The 19,571-nt window shown below is 37.1% G+C and overlaps 1 protein-coding gene across 2 annotated transcripts in view; it reads right to left on the bottom strand.

Moving 5' to 3' along the window:
* Nucleotides 1–19,571, bottom strand: part of RELN (reelin) — a 560,642-nt gene that overhangs the window by 226,116 nt on the left and 314,955 nt on the right. For both annotated transcript variants that reach the window (XM_036762107.1, XM_036762108.1), the window contains exon 11: nucleotides 15,783–15,928. In XM_036762107.1, the coding sequence (XP_036618002.1) occupies nucleotides 15,783–15,928 (146 nt within the window). The remainder of the gene's footprint in view (nucleotides 1–15,782; nucleotides 15,929–19,571) is intronic.

The raw sequence follows: 19,571 nt of genomic DNA, 5'->3' as shown, positions 1-19,571 counted from the left end.
TCTAAATAACACTATTACATGTAAGGACATCCTCATGTCAGGAAACCAGTAAGGCAAGGTTGGCTGAATTCATATATTCAACATCAAAGATGGTTTTCTCAAATAATTTCTTCAATTAAAAAAAACATTTATTTAAGCACTTACTGGGAATGATGAAAGGAAGTGTGTAGAGTGAATAGAGAGTCAGCCTGGGAGTCAGGATGGGTTCAAGATTCATGTCTGACAAACTGGGACCTTGGGCAAATCACTTAACCTCTCAGTGCTCCATATAGCTCTCTGAGGCTGTAAGTTGCCCTCTCTAGACACTGCCATGCCTGCCAAATAATGTTATACCTCTTCTCCCCATTCCAGCTAAATTTCTTAGAAATGTCAGTTTCACTTGGTGTTTCTACATCTTTTCAAAACCTTCTTCGTTTTGACTTCTGACATTATTATTCAATTGAATGGCTTTTTAAAAAATAAGTTAATTTATTTATTTTTAGTTTTCAACATTCACTTTGATAAGTTTTAAATTTTCTCCCCCTACCTCCCCTCCCCCTCCCCAAGATGGCATGCATTCCGATATAGGCTCTACATATACAAAACACAACCTGTGAGTAGACCAAGCTGCCTGAATGGGGACCCAGCTAGTTAGTTAACTCAGCTTGTCCTCTCCCTCTCCTCAGGAAGGTAAATTTTGATGGCCAGAGGCTACCCACTTAGCTTGGGATTTACTGGTTAGATAGATTTCCTTCCTTCCTTCCTTCCTTCCTTCCTTCCTTCCTTCCTTCCTTCCTTCCTTCCTTTCTTCCTCCCTCCATCCCCATCCCTCCCCCTTCCTTCCTTCTTTCCTTCCTTCCTTCCTTCCACCTTAAACCCAATTCACTTTGAAGCTCATAGATTGGACCACAACAGGTCCCTGCCCAAGGTCCACTTAATGGCTTTATTTTGGGCCCTCCTGGCTTACAGTGAATGTCAATGGTAACTGTTTCTCTTTGGAACAGCAACCCTGAGGGTCTTCCCTTCCCAGATTGATTTTTTTCTTCATTTTTTTCTAATTAAAGGGGCTATCCCTTGACTCTCTTCTTAAACTGCAAGTCATGTCATCATTTCTCTGATGCCATGGTCCTCTTCGAAAACGAAGGACAAACACAACAACAACAACCCAACAACAACCTATTAAACATATTTTCACATTAGTCATGTTGTATAGAAGAATGGAATGGCTTTCTTCAAAGTTACCAATGACATCATAACAACCAAATCTAGTGGCTTTCTCTCGGTCCTCGTCCTTTAGAACCAATGAGCTGTCACAGCGGATAGAGTGCTAGACCCAGAGTTATGAAGACCTGAGTTTCAATTCAGTCTCAGATATTTAATAGCTATATGACCCTAGGTAAGTCACTCAACCTCTTTCTTAGTTTTCCTCATCTCTAAAATGGCGATAATAACAACACTTATCTCCCAGGGATGTTGTGAGGATAAAATAAGACAATCTTTATTAACCACTTTGCAATCTTTCATTCTCTAGATAAGTGATAATCATTAGTATTAGTATTTTCTTTTACCTCTCTGCAGCATCTGACACTAATTACTACTTTCTCCTCCTGAATAATCTCTCCTCTGAGGTTTCATGACTCCTCTCTCGTTTCTCATCTCACCTGACAGTTCCTGTCTTCTTTACTGGGTCCCATCCATATAACACCCACTAATTGTGGATACCCGAGAAAGCTTATCTTAGGCTCTCTTCTCTGTATCTCTGTATTCTCTCATTCAGTGACCTCATCCACTCTCATGGATTCAGTCATCATCTCTATACATGAGATTCCCAAATCGGCTCACCCAGTTCTTGTCTCTCCCCTAATCTTTGCTCCTGCATCAACACCTTTCTATTAAAAACATTTTTTTTAGTTGGGATGTCCCATAGACTTTTAAAATTTAACATGTTCAAAATAAAACTTGTTCTCTTCTCCTGCCCCAACATGACCCTATTCCAGTAGTACACTGCTAAATGTTTAATAACTGGTTCTCTGAATGCAGGACATCTTTTTTTGGTTTCTGAAGTAAAACAAGCATTTCTTTAACATGTAGAAAAAAAGATGATTGCACATGAAACTACAAAACAGCCATGTACAACCTGCTATTCCTTTAACATATGTAATAAAGCTATCATGTAAATTTCTTTTTTTCTTCCTTCCCCCTTTCAGATTTAATCTGCATCATTAACATTTTCTTCATAACGTTCTCAAGTCTAAACAATCCACAAAACAACGAATGGATTTTTCAATTTGCAGCATTTGCTGATTTCCAAAGTGTAAACATTAATGCTGAAAATTTAACAATTGGATTGGTATGAAGTGACTACAACATGCCTGTCCTATTCTGAACATCCCAGTCACATCGGCAACCTCAACTCTTCTCTTGCCCATCTCACATAGGTGATCGCTCGCCAATTTCCACAATATCTCTCACATACATCTTTTATTCTCTACCTATACAGTCTCCACTCTGCATCAGGCACCAATTACCTCTCCTGGGCTGTTACAAAGTCCTTCTAATTAGACTTTATGGCTTGGGTCTCTACCTAATCCAATCGATCTTCAACTAAGTTGCAGAAGTATAAATTCAGCAATGTTCTTCTTCATCTCCCCCTCAGTAAGCTCCAACGGCTTCCTATTACAAATGTCTCTGTCTTTTAAAGCTCTTCATACCTGGCCCCTCCCTATCTTTCCAGGCTGCTTACATAGTATTCTTCCCTATGGTCCAGCCAGTCTACTGGCTTACTTGCTGTTTTTCACACACAATTCTCCACCTCCCACTTTTATGCTTTTGTCCTGGCCGCTCCCATGCCTGTAATGCTCTCTCTCCTAAATGCTATCTCTTAGGGTCTTTTTAAGGCTCAGCTGAAGTGCCAATTCTTTCAGGAGGCCTTTTCTACTATCCCCAGATGCTGATGCATTCCCCTCTTAAGACCACCTTCTATCTACATCAAATGTATGTTTTATGTACCAATTAATATCCTATGTTAAAATGAAAGCTTCATGGAGGCAGGAACACTTTTTGCTTTTTTCTTCTGTATCCCCAGGGATTAGCACAGTACCTGGAACACAGTGATGATAAATGCTTGTTGACTGATCTACATTGGCATAAGGTATTTGTTCTCTGGGAACTACTATGTTCCCAGTATAAACTACGTGCTAATGCCCACATAAAAAGGAATAAAGCCACATTTTCTGTCCTTAAGAAATTTAAATGTATAAATAATTAAATAATATATAAATAATTAAAATGCAAGTTAGATATGGGAATGATTTCTTTAGTGTAGGGAACTGAAGAACAGGAGTTTCCTTCAACAAGAGATAATATTAGGGAGTTGCCTCTGAGAAAAATTAAGTGATTTCCCCCAGGATTACATAGCTAGTAAGTTTAGAAGCTGAATTTGAACCCAGTGCTTCAAGACCTCTAGCCCAACACTCTACTGACTATACCAGGGATGGAGAACCTGCAGTCTAGAAGCCATGCATAGCCCTCTAGATCCTCAAGTGCAGCCTGGATTCAGGCTGCACTTGAGGACCCAGAGGGCCACATGTGGCCTTGAGGCTGCAGGTCCCACCCCTGAACTACATCAAACTGCCTTTATAGACATTAACAATATAGTAAATGCCTAGGAGAGATTCAGGGTGGTATAAGAATTCCCAAAATCACTCAGAGTGGTGCAGCTTGAAAGCACTAAAGAGACACAAAGAAAAGAACCTAATTGTGTTTTGTATTATTTTTCAGTAAAAGCTTCTCCTATGGGAATTTTCTATTTTTCTGGTTTCTGTTACTGAAATACAAATATTTGAATACTGTATACTTTATGAAAAATGACATAAATCTTAAAGCTAGGGTTGAGAAGAAACACTTGTACCTGAGTTCAAGTCTCAGTTTGATTCAATCCAAAATATTTATTGAGTCCTCTCCCTGGGCATGGTCCTGTGCCCAACAAAAAAACCCAAATGTTTGCTTTCTTCTAGGTCCTAGAATCTAGGCACTGAGGTAGCAGTGGGGTTGGGATGGGGATGCAATATGCAGGTAGATAAATAAATACAAATCAGCTGCTATCCCATCCTATTTTTGAGAGGATCAGAATCAGAAAAGGTTTCAATGAAGAACAGCACCTGAGCAGAGCCTAAAATGCAGATAAGGATCTTGAGAGGAAGATGTGTGTTTTACAAGGCACAGAGGAGGGCTTCTGCAGATGCACTGAAACAGGATGCTTTGGGATATGGTTGGTAATTTTGTTTGAAGGGGCATTAATGTGAACTACAGCTGGAAAGATAGATTGCTTAGCCTAACTGTAAGAAAGGCTAGGCACTAGAACTGTGATATGGGACTACTGAGTGAGGAAACTCTCCCCATGCAGGTTGACACGTTATCTTGTAATTTAGAATTTCAGAGTTGCTGAGAACACTGAGGCCAGCTAGGTGGTGCAGTGGATAAACCCTGGGCCTAGAGCCAGGAACACTCATATTCCTGAGTTCAAATCTTGCCTCAGAAATTTACTAGCAGTGTGACTCTGGGCAAGTCACTTAACCCTGTTTGCCTCAGTTTGCCTCATCTGTAAAATGAGCTGGAGAAGGAAATGGCAAACCACTCCAGGATCTTTGCCAAGAAAACCTCAAATGGGGTCACGAAGAGTTGGACACGACTAGACTGAGAGATTAAATGATTGACTCAGGTTCACACAGCCACTATGTGTCAGAGACCAGACTAGAACTTCGACACTCTTGGTTTCAGCTGGCTCTCTAGACACCACACCATGCTGCTTCTTGTTTTCAAGAGAACTAAAATGAAAAATCCACCAACTTCTTAAATGAAACTACTAAGTCACATAACAGATGAGGTCCTTGCTCTTTCAACTTTCATTAATTGTAAACAATCTCTAGTAGAGAGGGGCTTCCTCATTCTGTTGGCTCCCCTGCCATGCATAGGTAGTGTTTATGTCTATATTTACTCCAGCTTTCCCTGGTGTAAAACCAATTATAATTCTTCTCATTGAAAGACTCACCCTATATGCTCTAAATTTGCTATCTACTAGTTTGAGAAAAAATTGGGTCACAGAGAAAAGGTCAGTACAATGTGCAGTGAAATAATACTACCTTTTCCTCTTTACCACCAAAGGCTCCAAGTTAAAAATTTACTTACTTTATTTTAATTTTGAAATTTAAAAATGCAGGTCCAGGATTTAATCTATTCATTTTGCTCTGTGAATAGTTTCTATTTTAAACTTATACATTTACCTGGTCATTTTGTTGCTCAATTATGTCTAATAAAGAATCCCTGCTGTATATCTGCACTGAACATAGAAGTTTATGAATGGCTTATACCAAATTGGAGCACCGTGAAGCTCAAATTTTGTGTTTGGCCTAAGTTTGTAATACTTGTCTATTTGTTCTATAAAGATCTAAATCTTCCTTCCCCTTCACAAAGGCTGGTTAATCTGATTATGTATTCATCTGAACAAAAGGACAACAGGCTGTGTGATATACCTTGGGGGGGGGGGGCTGCAAGCAGCCCAATGGGGAGGCAGCCTGTGAGTCTGAGATCCCACAAATCCAGCCTGCAAGGGCATTCTCATTTATGAAAAAAGGAAGTCTGGATGTTGGAGATATGGGGCAGATATTTAAATTAGATTTTGCTCCCTACTGCGGCTGACATAAATGGCGCTAAATATCATTAAACCAACAAGCTAAGTTAGACAACAAGCTAAGCTATGACCTAGGATCTAGAGGCACATATAATTATCAGCTGAGGTGCACCTGTGATCTATTGCCTCCAGTCACATCATCCAAGATGAAAATGAAAGGGGATTGTGATAATTTGCTATATTAATTATTTATAAATCACCATGTTTGCTAATATAATTAATAAGTATCCCTTAAGAAAGAAATCTTTGGGATTGATTGAATTTTCCTGTTTCCTAAGAATGCACTTTTCCTTCTTTCACTTCTCCTAATAATATATGATTCCTAATTAATGTCTGAAGTCTAGGCTGTCCCTGAGTCATATTCTTCTCCAGTATTATGAATTTAATTAGACAATGTCTTGTAAATGCTTTCTGAGAACACATTAGCGACTTATTAGGATTCTTCCTCCAATAAACTTTTGTTTTTCAACTCCACACCCTGTAACGGAAAAACATTAAAATATTCTTATTGCCAAGAAGCAGCATTAAGGGATTCATAACCTTTACCACTGAGGTTTTAAGAACTTTGTTCATTATATATTCAGCACAGTTATTAATTATGAACCCTGCAGTTCCTCAGGTAAATAGCACCATGAATATTATCAAGGACATGCTAATGGCATAATTTGCCAACAAATTACCACTAATTTACAGACATATTTTGATGGTATTCAAGGTGGAATGGTTTTTGTCCCCAGATTTTAAATGTGTAAGTATAGAAACACAGCTATAGACTCGGAGAGTGGTTGAAACAAGGTTTTTGCAATGCTGTCTAAACACTTTGAGACCATATATAATCAGTAGATCAGCACATTGTTCAAGATGATGTAAACAACTTGAGGCAGGAGCTCTTTTGCTAATGTCTTTATATTCCCCAAGCCTAGCAAAGTGCCTGTCACAGGAGAGATTCTTAACAAATGCTTGTTGATTGACAGCTTGTTCTAACAGGCAGTATCCATTGTTTTAACTACTTTTTACAAAGAAAGAAAACATAAGCAAAGACAGCAGGTCTCTGTCTCAACCTACTTGAATATTGCTACAAAATAAAGAAGGGTTCTGACCTTTTTGTGTGTCATGGACTCCCATCTTCCTTTAAGACTCAGTTCAAATCTCACCTTCTTCAAGAGATGTTTCCTAGCTCCCCCCCCCCAAATCTATTGCTTGCCCTTTGAGATTGGCTCTTATTCACACTGTATATATCCTCAATGTATAGCTGGGTCCTGATCATTAGTGCAAAAAAATGAATCCCTATTATTTGAATACACACAGCGTATCACCATTGCCCTGGAATCAATTAGGATATTTTATATAATTATAACTTTGAATAATAAGAATTTGAAGACATGCTATGACTTCAAGAAGTTGAGGGAACTAACTGTATACATAGTTTGAATGTTACTGTCCCCATTAGAATATGAGCTCCTTGAGGGCAGGGACAGTGTTTTGGCTTTTCTTTGTATTCCTCAATCTTAGCACAGTGCCTAGCACATAGTAGGTGCCTAAGACATACTTGCGTATTGATTGAATTATAGGGACCCTTTCTCAGAATGATGTTTTCAAATGCATAAAATAACAAGATCTCAAAGGAAACCAATTATATTGAAATATAGTTTTCAAAATATTAAAGAAATAAGTTCACAGACTCCAGAACCCTGAAATAAAGATTTTGCCAAGGTACCACCATTTTCTCACATTCACATTTACGTTAGCCTACGATGTTTACAAAGGACTTTGTACATGGTTTCATTTGATCCCTCATGAATGTAGGTAATTAAATTACTAAAACATCTATTTCACAAGTGAGTAAAAACACAAGGGAGTTAATGACTTGAACAAGGTCACACAGCTTGTAATTGATGGAACTATGATCAGGCTCCAGGTTTTCTGGCTCCAGGTCTAGGGCTCTTTCCCCATACATATGCTGTGTTGCCTCCAGACAGTCCTTATGACTGATAAACATTTTCTAGAGTATTCACTGCAGATCAGAGAGCTGCAGGGATCATCCAGGAACAGAAAGAATTGTGTATTCTTGGGGCATAACAAGGGCTACTTAGTCTACTCTAAAAAAATGTTCAACATGAAATCTTACATATCTAATTAAAAAAACAACATAGCTAATGTAATACATGAATGTCTTAGAGAAGACACAAGTTTGTATCTTTCGGTAGAAAGTCAGCTCTATGATGAATGTATATAAAAGAAAGAACGGCTAACTGCAGGATATAATGGACATTTGGGACACAGTATCGCATATATTGTTTTTTTAAGCTTCTTCCTCCCCTCTCAATTTAGAAAACTATGAAGGAATTCATTTTTATTTAAATTATGAAGTTGTTCAAAATGCTAAAAATTATATAAGGCATATATGGAACTAACTACAGTATTTCATTATTAGATAATGTAAGGATACTGATACCATCTGTCATTCAAGCATTTATAGAAAAACGACCATATGAGATACTATAAAAGGACAATATATGCAATGAGCTATGTTTTTTTTAAAAAGATGTTAAATTAAATAGAAATATCAAGCAGTACAGAGAGGATAAGATTAAGAGGCAATAAATAACATGCATTAATCTCGATCCTAGTTAATAAGGATTTATAGGTACCTGTGCATAACCTCTCCAATTTGTTACTCATAATTATTGAGTGGAAACATAATGAACTCAGTTACACAACCAATTTTGCATGTTATGACTTCATAACAATGATTTTATAGTTCTCAGGTTTACAAACTATAGAGAAAGGCTTTAAATCGTAGCCATAAAGACTGACAAAGATTGAACACTGAAATATAAGTAATAGTCAAATATGATTACTATTGTATTTTGCAAAATGGTGCTATGCTTAAGTGTTGAAAGTTTTTATTTTAACATAATGATCTAGGTCACTTTTCCTATCAGTGCTTTCAGGGTACAACATTTCCCCAATTTTCATTTGTGGTTGTTTAGTTATTTCAGTTGTGTCCAACTCTTTGTGACTCCATTTGGGGTATTCTTGGCAGAGATACTGGAGTGGTTTACCACTTACTTCTCTAGCTCATTTTACAAATGAGGAAACCAAGGTAAACAGGGCTAAGTGACTTGCCTAGGGTCACACAGCTAGTAAGTGTCTGAGACCAGATTTGAACGTGGAAGATGAGTCTTCCAGACTCCAGGCCCAGCATTCTATCCACTGGGCCACCTAGTTTTCATAGTGTACCAAAAATACTGTATTTTATTAATAGGAGAAAGCATTAGCATTAGGGCAGTCAGGACCCAGGGTCTCCTGCATACATGAACTCTTTTTTCCTAAGGTTACTGAGATTGTTAAAACTTTGGAAAAGTGCCTTAGGTTATAGAGATCATCTAGTTCACCCACTCGTTTTACTGACTGATAATTATGGAAACTGAGACCCAGGAAGGTTAACGAATTTGCCCAGTTTTATAAATAGGAAGCAAACAACAGAACAAGGATTCAAACCCAGCTTTTCTGATTTCAAATCCAGTCCCTTTCCATTTTGGCAATATTGCAAGAAAAGAATGTTTTTTTATTATGTACCATGAAGTCAATGGTCTGAGTATTATTATCCTTATTTCATAGATGAAGGAACTGAGGCTTTGAGAGAAGTAACTTGATTAAGGTATTGTAGCTAATGAGTGTCTCAGAGTTGACACAAATGTAGGTGTCTTAGAATCCCCAGCTTCACTCAAAGGTCAGGTCAAAGACGATCTTCTACATGAAGCCTTTCCTAATAGCCCCAACTATCATACCTCCCTTTTTCCCATAATGACCTTGCATTTACATACACACAAATTTGTGCATGTGTACGTACATAGCTATCAACTTTCGGTCTCAGTTTCCTCGTCTGTAAAATAGCACCTACCTCACAGCATTGTTGTGAGAATCAAATATAAAACATATAAAGCATTTTATAAATGCTATAGCACTATAGAAATGTTAAGTAATAGTATTGGTATTATTCTGCCTCCTAGTCTAGCCCACTTGTTACACTAATATGTTGCCTTTTAAAAAAATCATGTCTCAAAATCAACCAGCGATTATGCTGCCTAACCTAATAATTGACCTGTTAGATTTACCTTGTAACTGGTTCCATTTTGTAGTACCATCATCCAAAGGCTAAGCAGTCCCAGAGTTGGGGAAAACAGTCAAAATATCATCAAGGTTTTCAGTCTTTTCTGTACATGCTTTAAACTTACTTAAAGATTGTCAATCCACTACTCTGTCAGTACCATTTTGCTCACAGCGCTGCAGAACAAAACTACACATAATAACAGCCACTTATATTTTACAGGCTGAATTTTGATGTCTTGAAAGGTTGGAGAAAAAGGAAAGGCCCAACAAAGACAGACTCTCCCAGCATATTCAGACCCTTCAGGAAATAACAGAGTGAAAGGGTAGACAGTGAATGGCACTGGAGAGTTGGAAGGGCAGGCAAGGGCACTGAAGCACCTTCAACCTTCATTGGGCTACCTTTAAGTCTTCATTAAAAATCTTTATCATTGCCCATCCTTAAGTCATGAAGGCAGTAGCAAAATTCTCAGGGCTTAAATCATTCTTTTAGGATTTTAAAAGTGGTTCTCATTTTTTTTATCACCATAGTGAAAAGAAACAGGAAAGTGTTCTTATGTGGAATGCAATATCTTGTATTCTAAAGCTTAGATAGCCCACTTTGTGGGTTCCATTCAAGCCAAAAGCATATGAAGGGGAATAAACAAGTAATAGTTGAGAAATACATTATGTTCCATGTTATAAAAATGCAGTGTTCAATTTAAATAGGGACAATCTAGAGTAACTTTACTGTATCAAATCTCTAACGGATAAAATCAGATTTAAAAATCATTTGAGTTCATGTCACATTCTTGTCACTTGCATGTATATGTGTGTGTGTGTGTATATATATATATATGCACATATATATGCATGGCTAGCAACTAGATATATTTCCCTCATCTAATAATCTTTTAATTAAAATACCTATAGAGTAAATAGCTCTCAAAAACAGATCTAGTAGATAGCTTGAATTATAAAGCAATTCAATTCTTATACTTATGCTGAAAAACAAGTATAGAAAAATCCACATAGCAGCAATTTGCTTGCTTTTTGCAAAATATATTTTTTCTCTCTGAGACATGATAGCTGCTAATTGGAAGATGTGTTGTATAAGTCGAAGACAGAGTTCAGAAACACGCACATAAATTATCAATGTATCTATTAGAGTTTCCTCAAAGGTGAGATAACAAATGTAATTTTTTGAAACATATTTAAAAATTAATTCCACCTTTAAAAATAAACATAACAAGGTTTGATATGAGACATCTCTGGATGAACCAACAGCTTCATTCACATTGCACTTCACATGAAGAGTGGCTGTTTATTCCCCTCTTCCTACCTGGATATCTACATGGTGCGCTTTAGTTTTAAGTGGTCTTTGACAATGAACTCGTTCGTACACCAAAGGCTTTTGCATTTTAACCAATAAAACTGTACAACTGTCAAGGAATTTTTTTCTGTGACTTCAATAGTTTTCTCTTACGGCTTTTGAAATTCCAATTCAAATTCTTTTACTAACAGCATTTGAGATTGACAATCTATTCTCTCCATCCCCCCCCCCACCCCCACCCCTTTTGTTTTTGTTTAGTCCTTCCCGATTTCTCATGGCCACATTTGGTGTTTTCTTGGCAAAGATACTGGAATGCTTTGCCATTTCCTTCTCCAGCTCATCCGCAGATGAGAAAACTGAGGCAAACAGGGTCACAAAGCTAGTAAGCGTCTGAGGCCTGATTTGAATTCAGGTCTTCCTGATTCCAGACTTTATCCACTACACCACCTAGCTCCCTATGCCCCCTCCCCTTCCCTTCAGTAACTCCTAGGAATAGAAAAGTGATAAAAAGCAGCAAAAGTGACAACGAAGTTAGTTGTAAAAGCACCAAGTCTCCATTTGGTAACTCTCTCGTATATTCAGAAAGCAATTCAGCAGACACGGACGGCTTTTCTGCTGGATCAGTTTTACTGATGAGTTTATAATGAGAGATTGTCTGTGTGGGTGGTGGTGGTTGGGGAAGGGAATGAGACAAATGCTCAATAAACTTGGGCAGGAAAACTAAGAATGCAGCAGGATGCTCACGACCAGAATTCCTAATATCTTCCTTTCTGTCAACACACAAAATAAAATGCTTCGCATTAATCTAGCAGTGGGGCGCTTTCAGAAGCTGAGATAAAATTGATTACAACAGCACCCCCTTCTCTCCTTCCTTCTTTACTCCAAATAATAAGGGGAGGAATGAAAAAAAGTTATATTATCACGGCCCAGATTATCATCCTCATTATAAACCATTATTACACTGAGAGGAAGCATAAATGATGAGTGGCAGGAAGAGTTCTGGGTTTAAGTAAGGTCTGGGTTGGAAGTGCAGCTCAGATACTTCAAGTCCCACCTTAGATACCTATTAGCATTTTGACCCTTTCTGGAGCTCAGGCTCTCATCTGAATTTGATGACCTTGAAAGTCTTTTATCTCTTAAACTATAATTTTATGATCCTATGATCCTGAGTCACTGAGCTGTCCCTCAGTTTTCTCATTTGTACAATGGAGACAAAATACACTACTTACCTCAAAAGTTTGCCAGGAAAATGCTTAGTAGGCAGCTACAAGGAGTAATGGACAGAAAGCTTAACCTTGAGTCATGAGGATCTGAGTTTAAATCTTAACTCAGGTAATCAGAGCTGTGTGACCCTAAGCAAGGCAATGGGTCTTCTTACTCTCATTTACAAAGGGGAATACCTCATAGGGTGATTGCGAAGATAAAGCACTCAGCAAAATATAAGGTGCACATGAATACTAAGCAATTATTTTTAAACCTTAAAAACTACATAGACATGTATTTCTTTTCTAGGAATGGTTGTAAAAGCCAGAAGAGTGGCATAAGTCTACAGTAATGGGTAATACACTAACAGATAGGTCCATCCTCCAAGAACAAGGGCAGGAAAGATGAAGACAGTGCTCTACATTTACTGAGGTTTAATCAGATGGATAGTCTAAGTTTTATGCATTCACAGTCCACCTTCTTGTCAGATAAAACATAATGTCAGTTCAGCACAGATACCAGAACTAGGACCAAAGGATGGAAGTCACAAGAAGCTTGCCCGATTTCATCTTGATGCATGGAAGGACTTCCTAACAATTCAAGCTGGCTGAAATGATATCCTTCGAAGTATCTAGTGCTTTGTAACTGTATGTAGCTCCTTGGCCTTGGAGGCTGTAATGGCAGGTAAAGTGGGACTTTTTGTTTTGCTCTTTTTTCTTTTGGAGTTCTAGTTCTTCTCAGTACTAAGATAATCAAGTGCCTTTGATTGAGAATTGCCTTTGTTTGAATCTTTGATGACCTGCTTAAGTCACAAGAAAGCCTAAGTCATATGAGTTTGAGTCACATGGTTGTGATGCCCTCTATGGGTTGACCCTGAAGAAGTGTATAAATACTCTGAGGTTACCATTTTCCTTCGGGGCTCACTCATTGGAAGAGTGTTCCTGTGACTTGGCCAGACGAGACTCTGGGTAGCTGTTAAGGAGTCCCCAGGCTTTGAAAACCCCAGATGTTGGTGCTTCGCTCTCTGGTAATTATGTATGTATTGCTATGGACAGACAGTTAGAAGCCCTGTCTGCTGATTTGTGTTATTTGCTCTGTTTATATAATTTCTGCTTGTAATTTCTGTTTTTGTCTTCTCTGAAGTTCAGGGTGCTCACTTTTTCCCCTGAACTAAGTGAATGACACATGTATGTTTAATTAAAGTGAGATTGTAAACCCCTTAAAGTTGCTTTCCTTAGAAAAGCAGATCAAGGGGCAGCTAGGTGGGGCAGTGAGAAGAGCACCGGCCCTGGAGTCAGAAGACCCTGAGTTCAAATTTGACCTCAGACACTTGATACACTTACTAGCTGTGTGACCTTGGGCAAGTCACTTAACCCCAACTGCCCTGACCAGAAAAAAAAGAAAAGCAGATCAAAAAACCTGTGCTAGCAGCCTTGCTATGTGCTAGTATTATTGGCTTTATACCTCCACAGCATTGGCTAGCAGCTCAGGCAAATGATGGATGATCACTTATCCAGGATGTGGGAGAAGAGACATGCTTCATATAGGATTGGGACTAGGTGGTCTTTAAAGTTAACTTCAAATGCTGAGATTCCATAATCCTATAAAGATGTGTAATTTCTTAATTCAGGTTTGTTAGTCCCTTATTATGGCCCTGACACCATCTATTTTTGATGACTAAATATTAAGATATTTATGTATTTTCCAAAATGTTTTTAAACACTTAATTTTACTACCATATTGATTCCTGTATTAATCTGAATTATAGAGAAGAACAAAACAGGGGTGGGGAACTTGTAGGCTCGAGGCCACCTGTGGCCCTCTAGGTCCTCAAGTATGTCCTTTTGACTGAATTCAAACTTTGCGGCCACTTGAATTCAGTCGAAGGACCACACTTCAGGACCTAGAGGGCCACATGTGGTCACAAGACTGGAAGTTCCACACCCCTGCCTTAGAGGAAAAGCTATTGGTTGATTGACCTGGGTGGAATACTGGTCTGACCTAGCATTTCTTACATTCTTAAGACTTCAGTAATATTAGCAAAGTGGTGGGGGGTTTTTTTGGACATGTTAAGTTTTACCTCCTTCACATAGTCTATTGTGACGAACAGAATTATATCAGGAACACTGAGTCTCATTGAAGAAAAGAATCAATATCAAATATTATTACCAATAATATTTTGTTACAAAATTATATAACATTAACTTTAAGTGCCTATTCAAATACCAAACAACATAATCTGTAGCACAAATATCTCAGTACTTGTTTAATGTTTTTGTTGAAAAAGTAACCAGAAGAGATCCAGGAAACTATTAAGAAATAAATGCCAGAAAAACCTGAAAAGACCTGCATGAACTGATGCTAAGTGAGGTGAGCAGAACGTGGAGACTATTGTACACAGTAACAGCAACATTGTGCAATGACCAACTTTGAGAGACTTAGCTCTTTTCAGCAATGCAAGGATCTAAGACAACTCCAAAAGACTCATGATAGAAAATGTTATCCACATCTGGAGAAATATGGAGTGTGACTGCACATCAAAGCACACCATTTTCTCTGTTTTTTAACTTCTTTCTCATGGTTTTTCCCTTTGGTTCTAATTTTTCTTTACAACATGACTGTGAAAATATGTATAATATGATTGTACATGCATAGCCTATATCAGATTGCACCCCATCTTGGGAAGGAGGGAGAAGAAGGAGGGGGAAAATTTTAAAATTCAAAATATTATAAAAGTGAATGCTGAAAACTAAAAATAAACAAATGTTAAAAAAAGAAATGCCAAATTTTATCTCTCATTATCATATTAATGCTGGCCCTGCTAATAATCCTGCTAATGTGGACTTCCACAAATGCCACTCAAGTTAAAGAAGCTATTTAAGTGACACATTCTCTAGAGCAAGTGACACAGGTCAGGGCAACCAATAAAGAAAATTCTCTCTCAGGTCCTCTCTCACTCAAATTTTTCTCTCGTCTATAAGGTTTCCGAAGACAAATTTCAGTACCAAAATTATTTTAACGAGCCAAGTTATACACAACTGAGTCAGGCTACAATATCTAGAGACTATATTCATCTCTTTGAACCAGCATACATTTGAGCATCTGAATAAAAGGAAGGATATTACCAAAACAGTGAAAAAATTATTTTATTCCAAAAAAGTTAATTTTATTGAGATAGTTTTAAGTTACTAAAATTATGAATTATTTCCATTTTAAACAGTAGTTAAAATGTTTTAAAGAAAATTTACAATTTTGTTTTTCTCATATGTATAGAGGCATAGTTATATAACAGAAAGATTAGGAATGGTATGAACCATCTACCTTTTGAAAGCTAAAATTATCAATGTATTACTGTTAAAGTTCTTTTTCAGCAATAAAATCATATCCATTGGATTGCATCTAATTCTTAGGTAAAACATTTTTGTTCTCTTGACAAATGTTGCACAAGGCACATATTACCATGGGCCACAAAAGACAATTACTCACCCTGTAGGTAGCTCCTCAAACTCTTCTGACCACTGCTCCTGGACATCCTCAGAAGAAAGATCCACATCCCGAGTGGTAGCAAAATTGAACTCGCTGCCTTCGGTTCCATGAAAATAAATGGCATTGCCATCTGATTGGCAGCTATGCTATAGAGTAAAAAAAAAGCAAAGGAAGTTGCTTTCAGGTGAGTTTTATAGCCTGTAAAGTTAATTCTCATTTACACTGGGAGCTTTGAAGCATTAAATGGATCATCCACACATGAGTTTACAAATCAAACAAACAACTAAAAAGCCTGTTCATTCATTAAAAAAAAACCCCTTTCTTGAATTGCTGCTAAAACATTTGTGCTTCTCTTATTTCACTTTATTATAAGTTAGGTTTTTATTTATTAATTTCTTATAGATAAGAGGTCAAAAGATCACTTGAGGTTTGACCCCCTTAATAAAGTATTCTGAATGGAATAGAAGTTGGTTAATTGGAATGATTTCTTATTCTTATCACAGTCCTTGTTTGTGGGCATGAGGTACAAAAATGAGTTTTCACATATTTTTAGCTTTATGGTTATGGGCTAAATCATACTGACCTTTTCAATATTCTATACTGTGCTGGTTTGCCATTCAAGCCCTTCACAATGAGTCTGTAAATGGGATATGAGTAGAATGGCTAGCTAATCAAAACATGGAACACAGAAAAGGTCAAGGTGATCCCAAGTATGGCTCTTTCTTTTTATTCTGCCATCTTAACAGAGGTGCTTGAAGGAGCTAAGATTTGCACAAGGTTGATTTTCATCTGAGGTCAGGAGATGTAACATTCCCTTCAGCATTCCTCAAGTGAATATGGGACATGAAAAGACTAAAAGGAAATAATTTCCCAGGATAGCTTTTCCCTCAAGAAGTTTACATTCAATTTTCCAACCATCTAAAAGAGTAGAGCCTGTGTAGGATGAGAATTTAATCTGAGAGTTGTATAAGAAGGTAATTTGTTTAATTTCAATGGTACAGCATTGTATTATTGAGCAATGAGGTACTCCTACAACATGGCTACCATGTTGTCACCATAGAGAATTCTCCAGAAATACAGCACCAGACAATTGCCTGATAATCTTGTTTGCATTGTGTGTATTTGTCCACTCCTAACTTGATAAGTTCCTGATAATTCAGTTCAAGAGCTAAAGCATCCAGAGTCCATAAAAGTAAATAGAAACATATAGAAAAATTGACAGTGCTGTGCATCATTCAAAGACAAACATTATACACCAGAAAGATAAAGAGATCTTTAGTTATAAACTTCGTAAAATGCTATGAATATATTTAATCCTAGATAAAGGTCAGCGCAATTATCATGAGATTCTGGAATTCTGATCAGCCACAGGCTATATTTACCCTAGAAATAATAAGAACTCTGCCACCAATGCATCTGAATGGTTGAATGATTAAAGAAAGTACCACATGACACACTAAATCATTGTCAGAGAAAATGGGCCACATACAATATGAACATGTTTGAAAAGAAAAGATCACTTGTGCTTTTTTAAAAGATGTGTATTTGGATGAGAAAAAGAATGAAATATATGATATAAAGATCTTACAGTTAACACTAATTCAAATATCCCAACTTTATTACACTTAAAACATTTACTCAACCTCATTTTTTTTAAAAAGATCCTTGGAGTAGTGATGTTTATCATGTATATTTTATTCTATATTTTTCTAATAGTTCTATTAAAGGAAAAACTAGGTCATCAACCTGTTCATATTGCTTCTTATTTTCAGCATATCAGTTGAGATGGAAAATTCATTTATCAGTAAACTTGAACAATGAGAAATAGTGTAAAACACTCTTAGGCTATTCATGTCTCATAAAAACAGACACTGATAAAAAGTGCACCACCATAGTGGAATTGGAGCATAAAGTTTTTTAGTGGGGCTTTGTAATAATTTATGTATTCAGATCCTAAGTACACATTTATGTACACAAATTTATCATTTGTGCCTACATACCTGATGAAAATAAACTACTAAATATATATGCATAAAATAAAAATATTTTTATAAATAAATATACATTTCCATAATATACATATATAAAATAAACATATACATTATGTTGTTCAGTTTTTTTTTCAGTTGTGTCTGACTCTTTGGGAGACTGTTTGGGGCTTTCTTGGCAAAGATACTGGGCTGGCTTGCCAATTCTTTCTCCAGATCATTTTATAGATGAGGAAACTGAGACAAACAAGGTTAAGTGACTTGTCTAGGGTCACACAGCAAGTAAGCGTGAGACCAATTTGAGTTCAGGAAGAGGAATCTTCCTGACCAGATAAAGCCTGGAGCTCTATCCACTGTGGCCACCTAGTAGCTGCTATAGACATTATGTAGACAAAGCAACAATATTTCAAAGTGTTGGCATATTTCTGAACTGTCTCAAGTCATGTTTGAAATGGTAAAAATGAAAAAAGCAGTCAGAATAAATACATTTTGAGTTTTGATGCTGGGTTAAAAAGAGTTATTCAGCAAAGGAAGTTAAGTCAGCTTTGGTTACTTTGGTTAAATTCAGTAAGATATAGGAGTTCTATCTTATTGCCTTTATTTTTGTATAAAATATTTTTGTATAAATCATAATTAGGAGATTCATGTTGGCTGTATGACTCTGAGCAAGCCATGTCACCTTTAGGTTCCCAAGGTCATGAAGACCATAAATTTCAGAGAAAATGCTGTTCTCCACTGATAGAAGAACCTCACCAGGAATTCTCTATCCCAAGGAAGCCACAGGTCCTCTACAAGAAAATAAAATTTTAAAAATAGCTACAGTAACGACAATAGCACTTCTATAGCACTTTTGTTCTCATAAATTACTGACACATATCTTCACCACAACCCTCTGAGAGAGGTAGCCATTTTTCAGATAAATGGGGATCTGAAGATTCAGAGAAATTTAAATTGGTGTGATTCAGTAATGTAGCTAATACATTAAATCCAGTTCTGACTACACTTTTTGTGTCTTAAATGACTGATAAGATATTGAAAAGTGAAATTAATTTTTTTTGGAGGTGGGATGGAAGGGCAATTGGGGTTAAGTGACTTGTCCAAGGTCACACAGCTAGTTAAGTGTGTCAAGTGTTTGAGGCCCGATGGAACTTAGATCCTCCTGACTTCAGGGCCAGTGCTCTACTTACTGCGCCACCTAGCTGACCCTGAAATCAATATTTTTGATTGAAAATGTGGAACTAGAAGCCATTTTTGGTCTCCAACTTTTATTATTTTTTTTTCAAGTTTGCAAATTTTTAGCATTTTTCCACTAGGCCATAGAGGGTATCATAATAAAATCCAGAATGAGTTCCTCTAAGCTAATTGAGTACCTCAACCCTATCCCATAATGCTTTTTCCTTCAAACCTTTTAATTTTTGAGTGAAAAACAAGTCCTGTTTTCATGAAAGAGAGGTGGTGGGTTAAAGTAGAAAAGAGGCCTGGCTTTGGAGGCAAGAAGGCCTGGATTCAGTCTCAGCCTCTATCTCATACTGGCCTCAGGGTGCTTTCAACTTGGAGTTCCAAATGCTGACAAAATTACAGGTATTGAACCTTATAAAACAATTTCCACAAGGTTATATATATTTTCTATAGGGAAAATCTGCCCTTTCCTCATTGATCAAAATAATAAATTCCCTTCCATTATTAATACCTGATTCAAACTAAAAGATCATAGTTCCAAATCACTTTATTACTTTATATTAAAAATAAAATCACACTGGATTTAGAGCCAAAGGGCCTCAGTTTGAACTGTAGCTCTGCC

This window comes from Trichosurus vulpecula, chromosome 5, assembly GCF_011100635.1.
Source record: "Trichosurus vulpecula isolate mTriVul1 chromosome 5, mTriVul1.pri, whole genome shotgun sequence".
Lineage (NCBI taxonomy): Eukaryota > Metazoa > Chordata > Mammalia > Diprotodontia > Phalangeridae > Trichosurus > Trichosurus vulpecula.
This window is presented reverse-complemented; position numbering and strand designations above follow the sequence as displayed.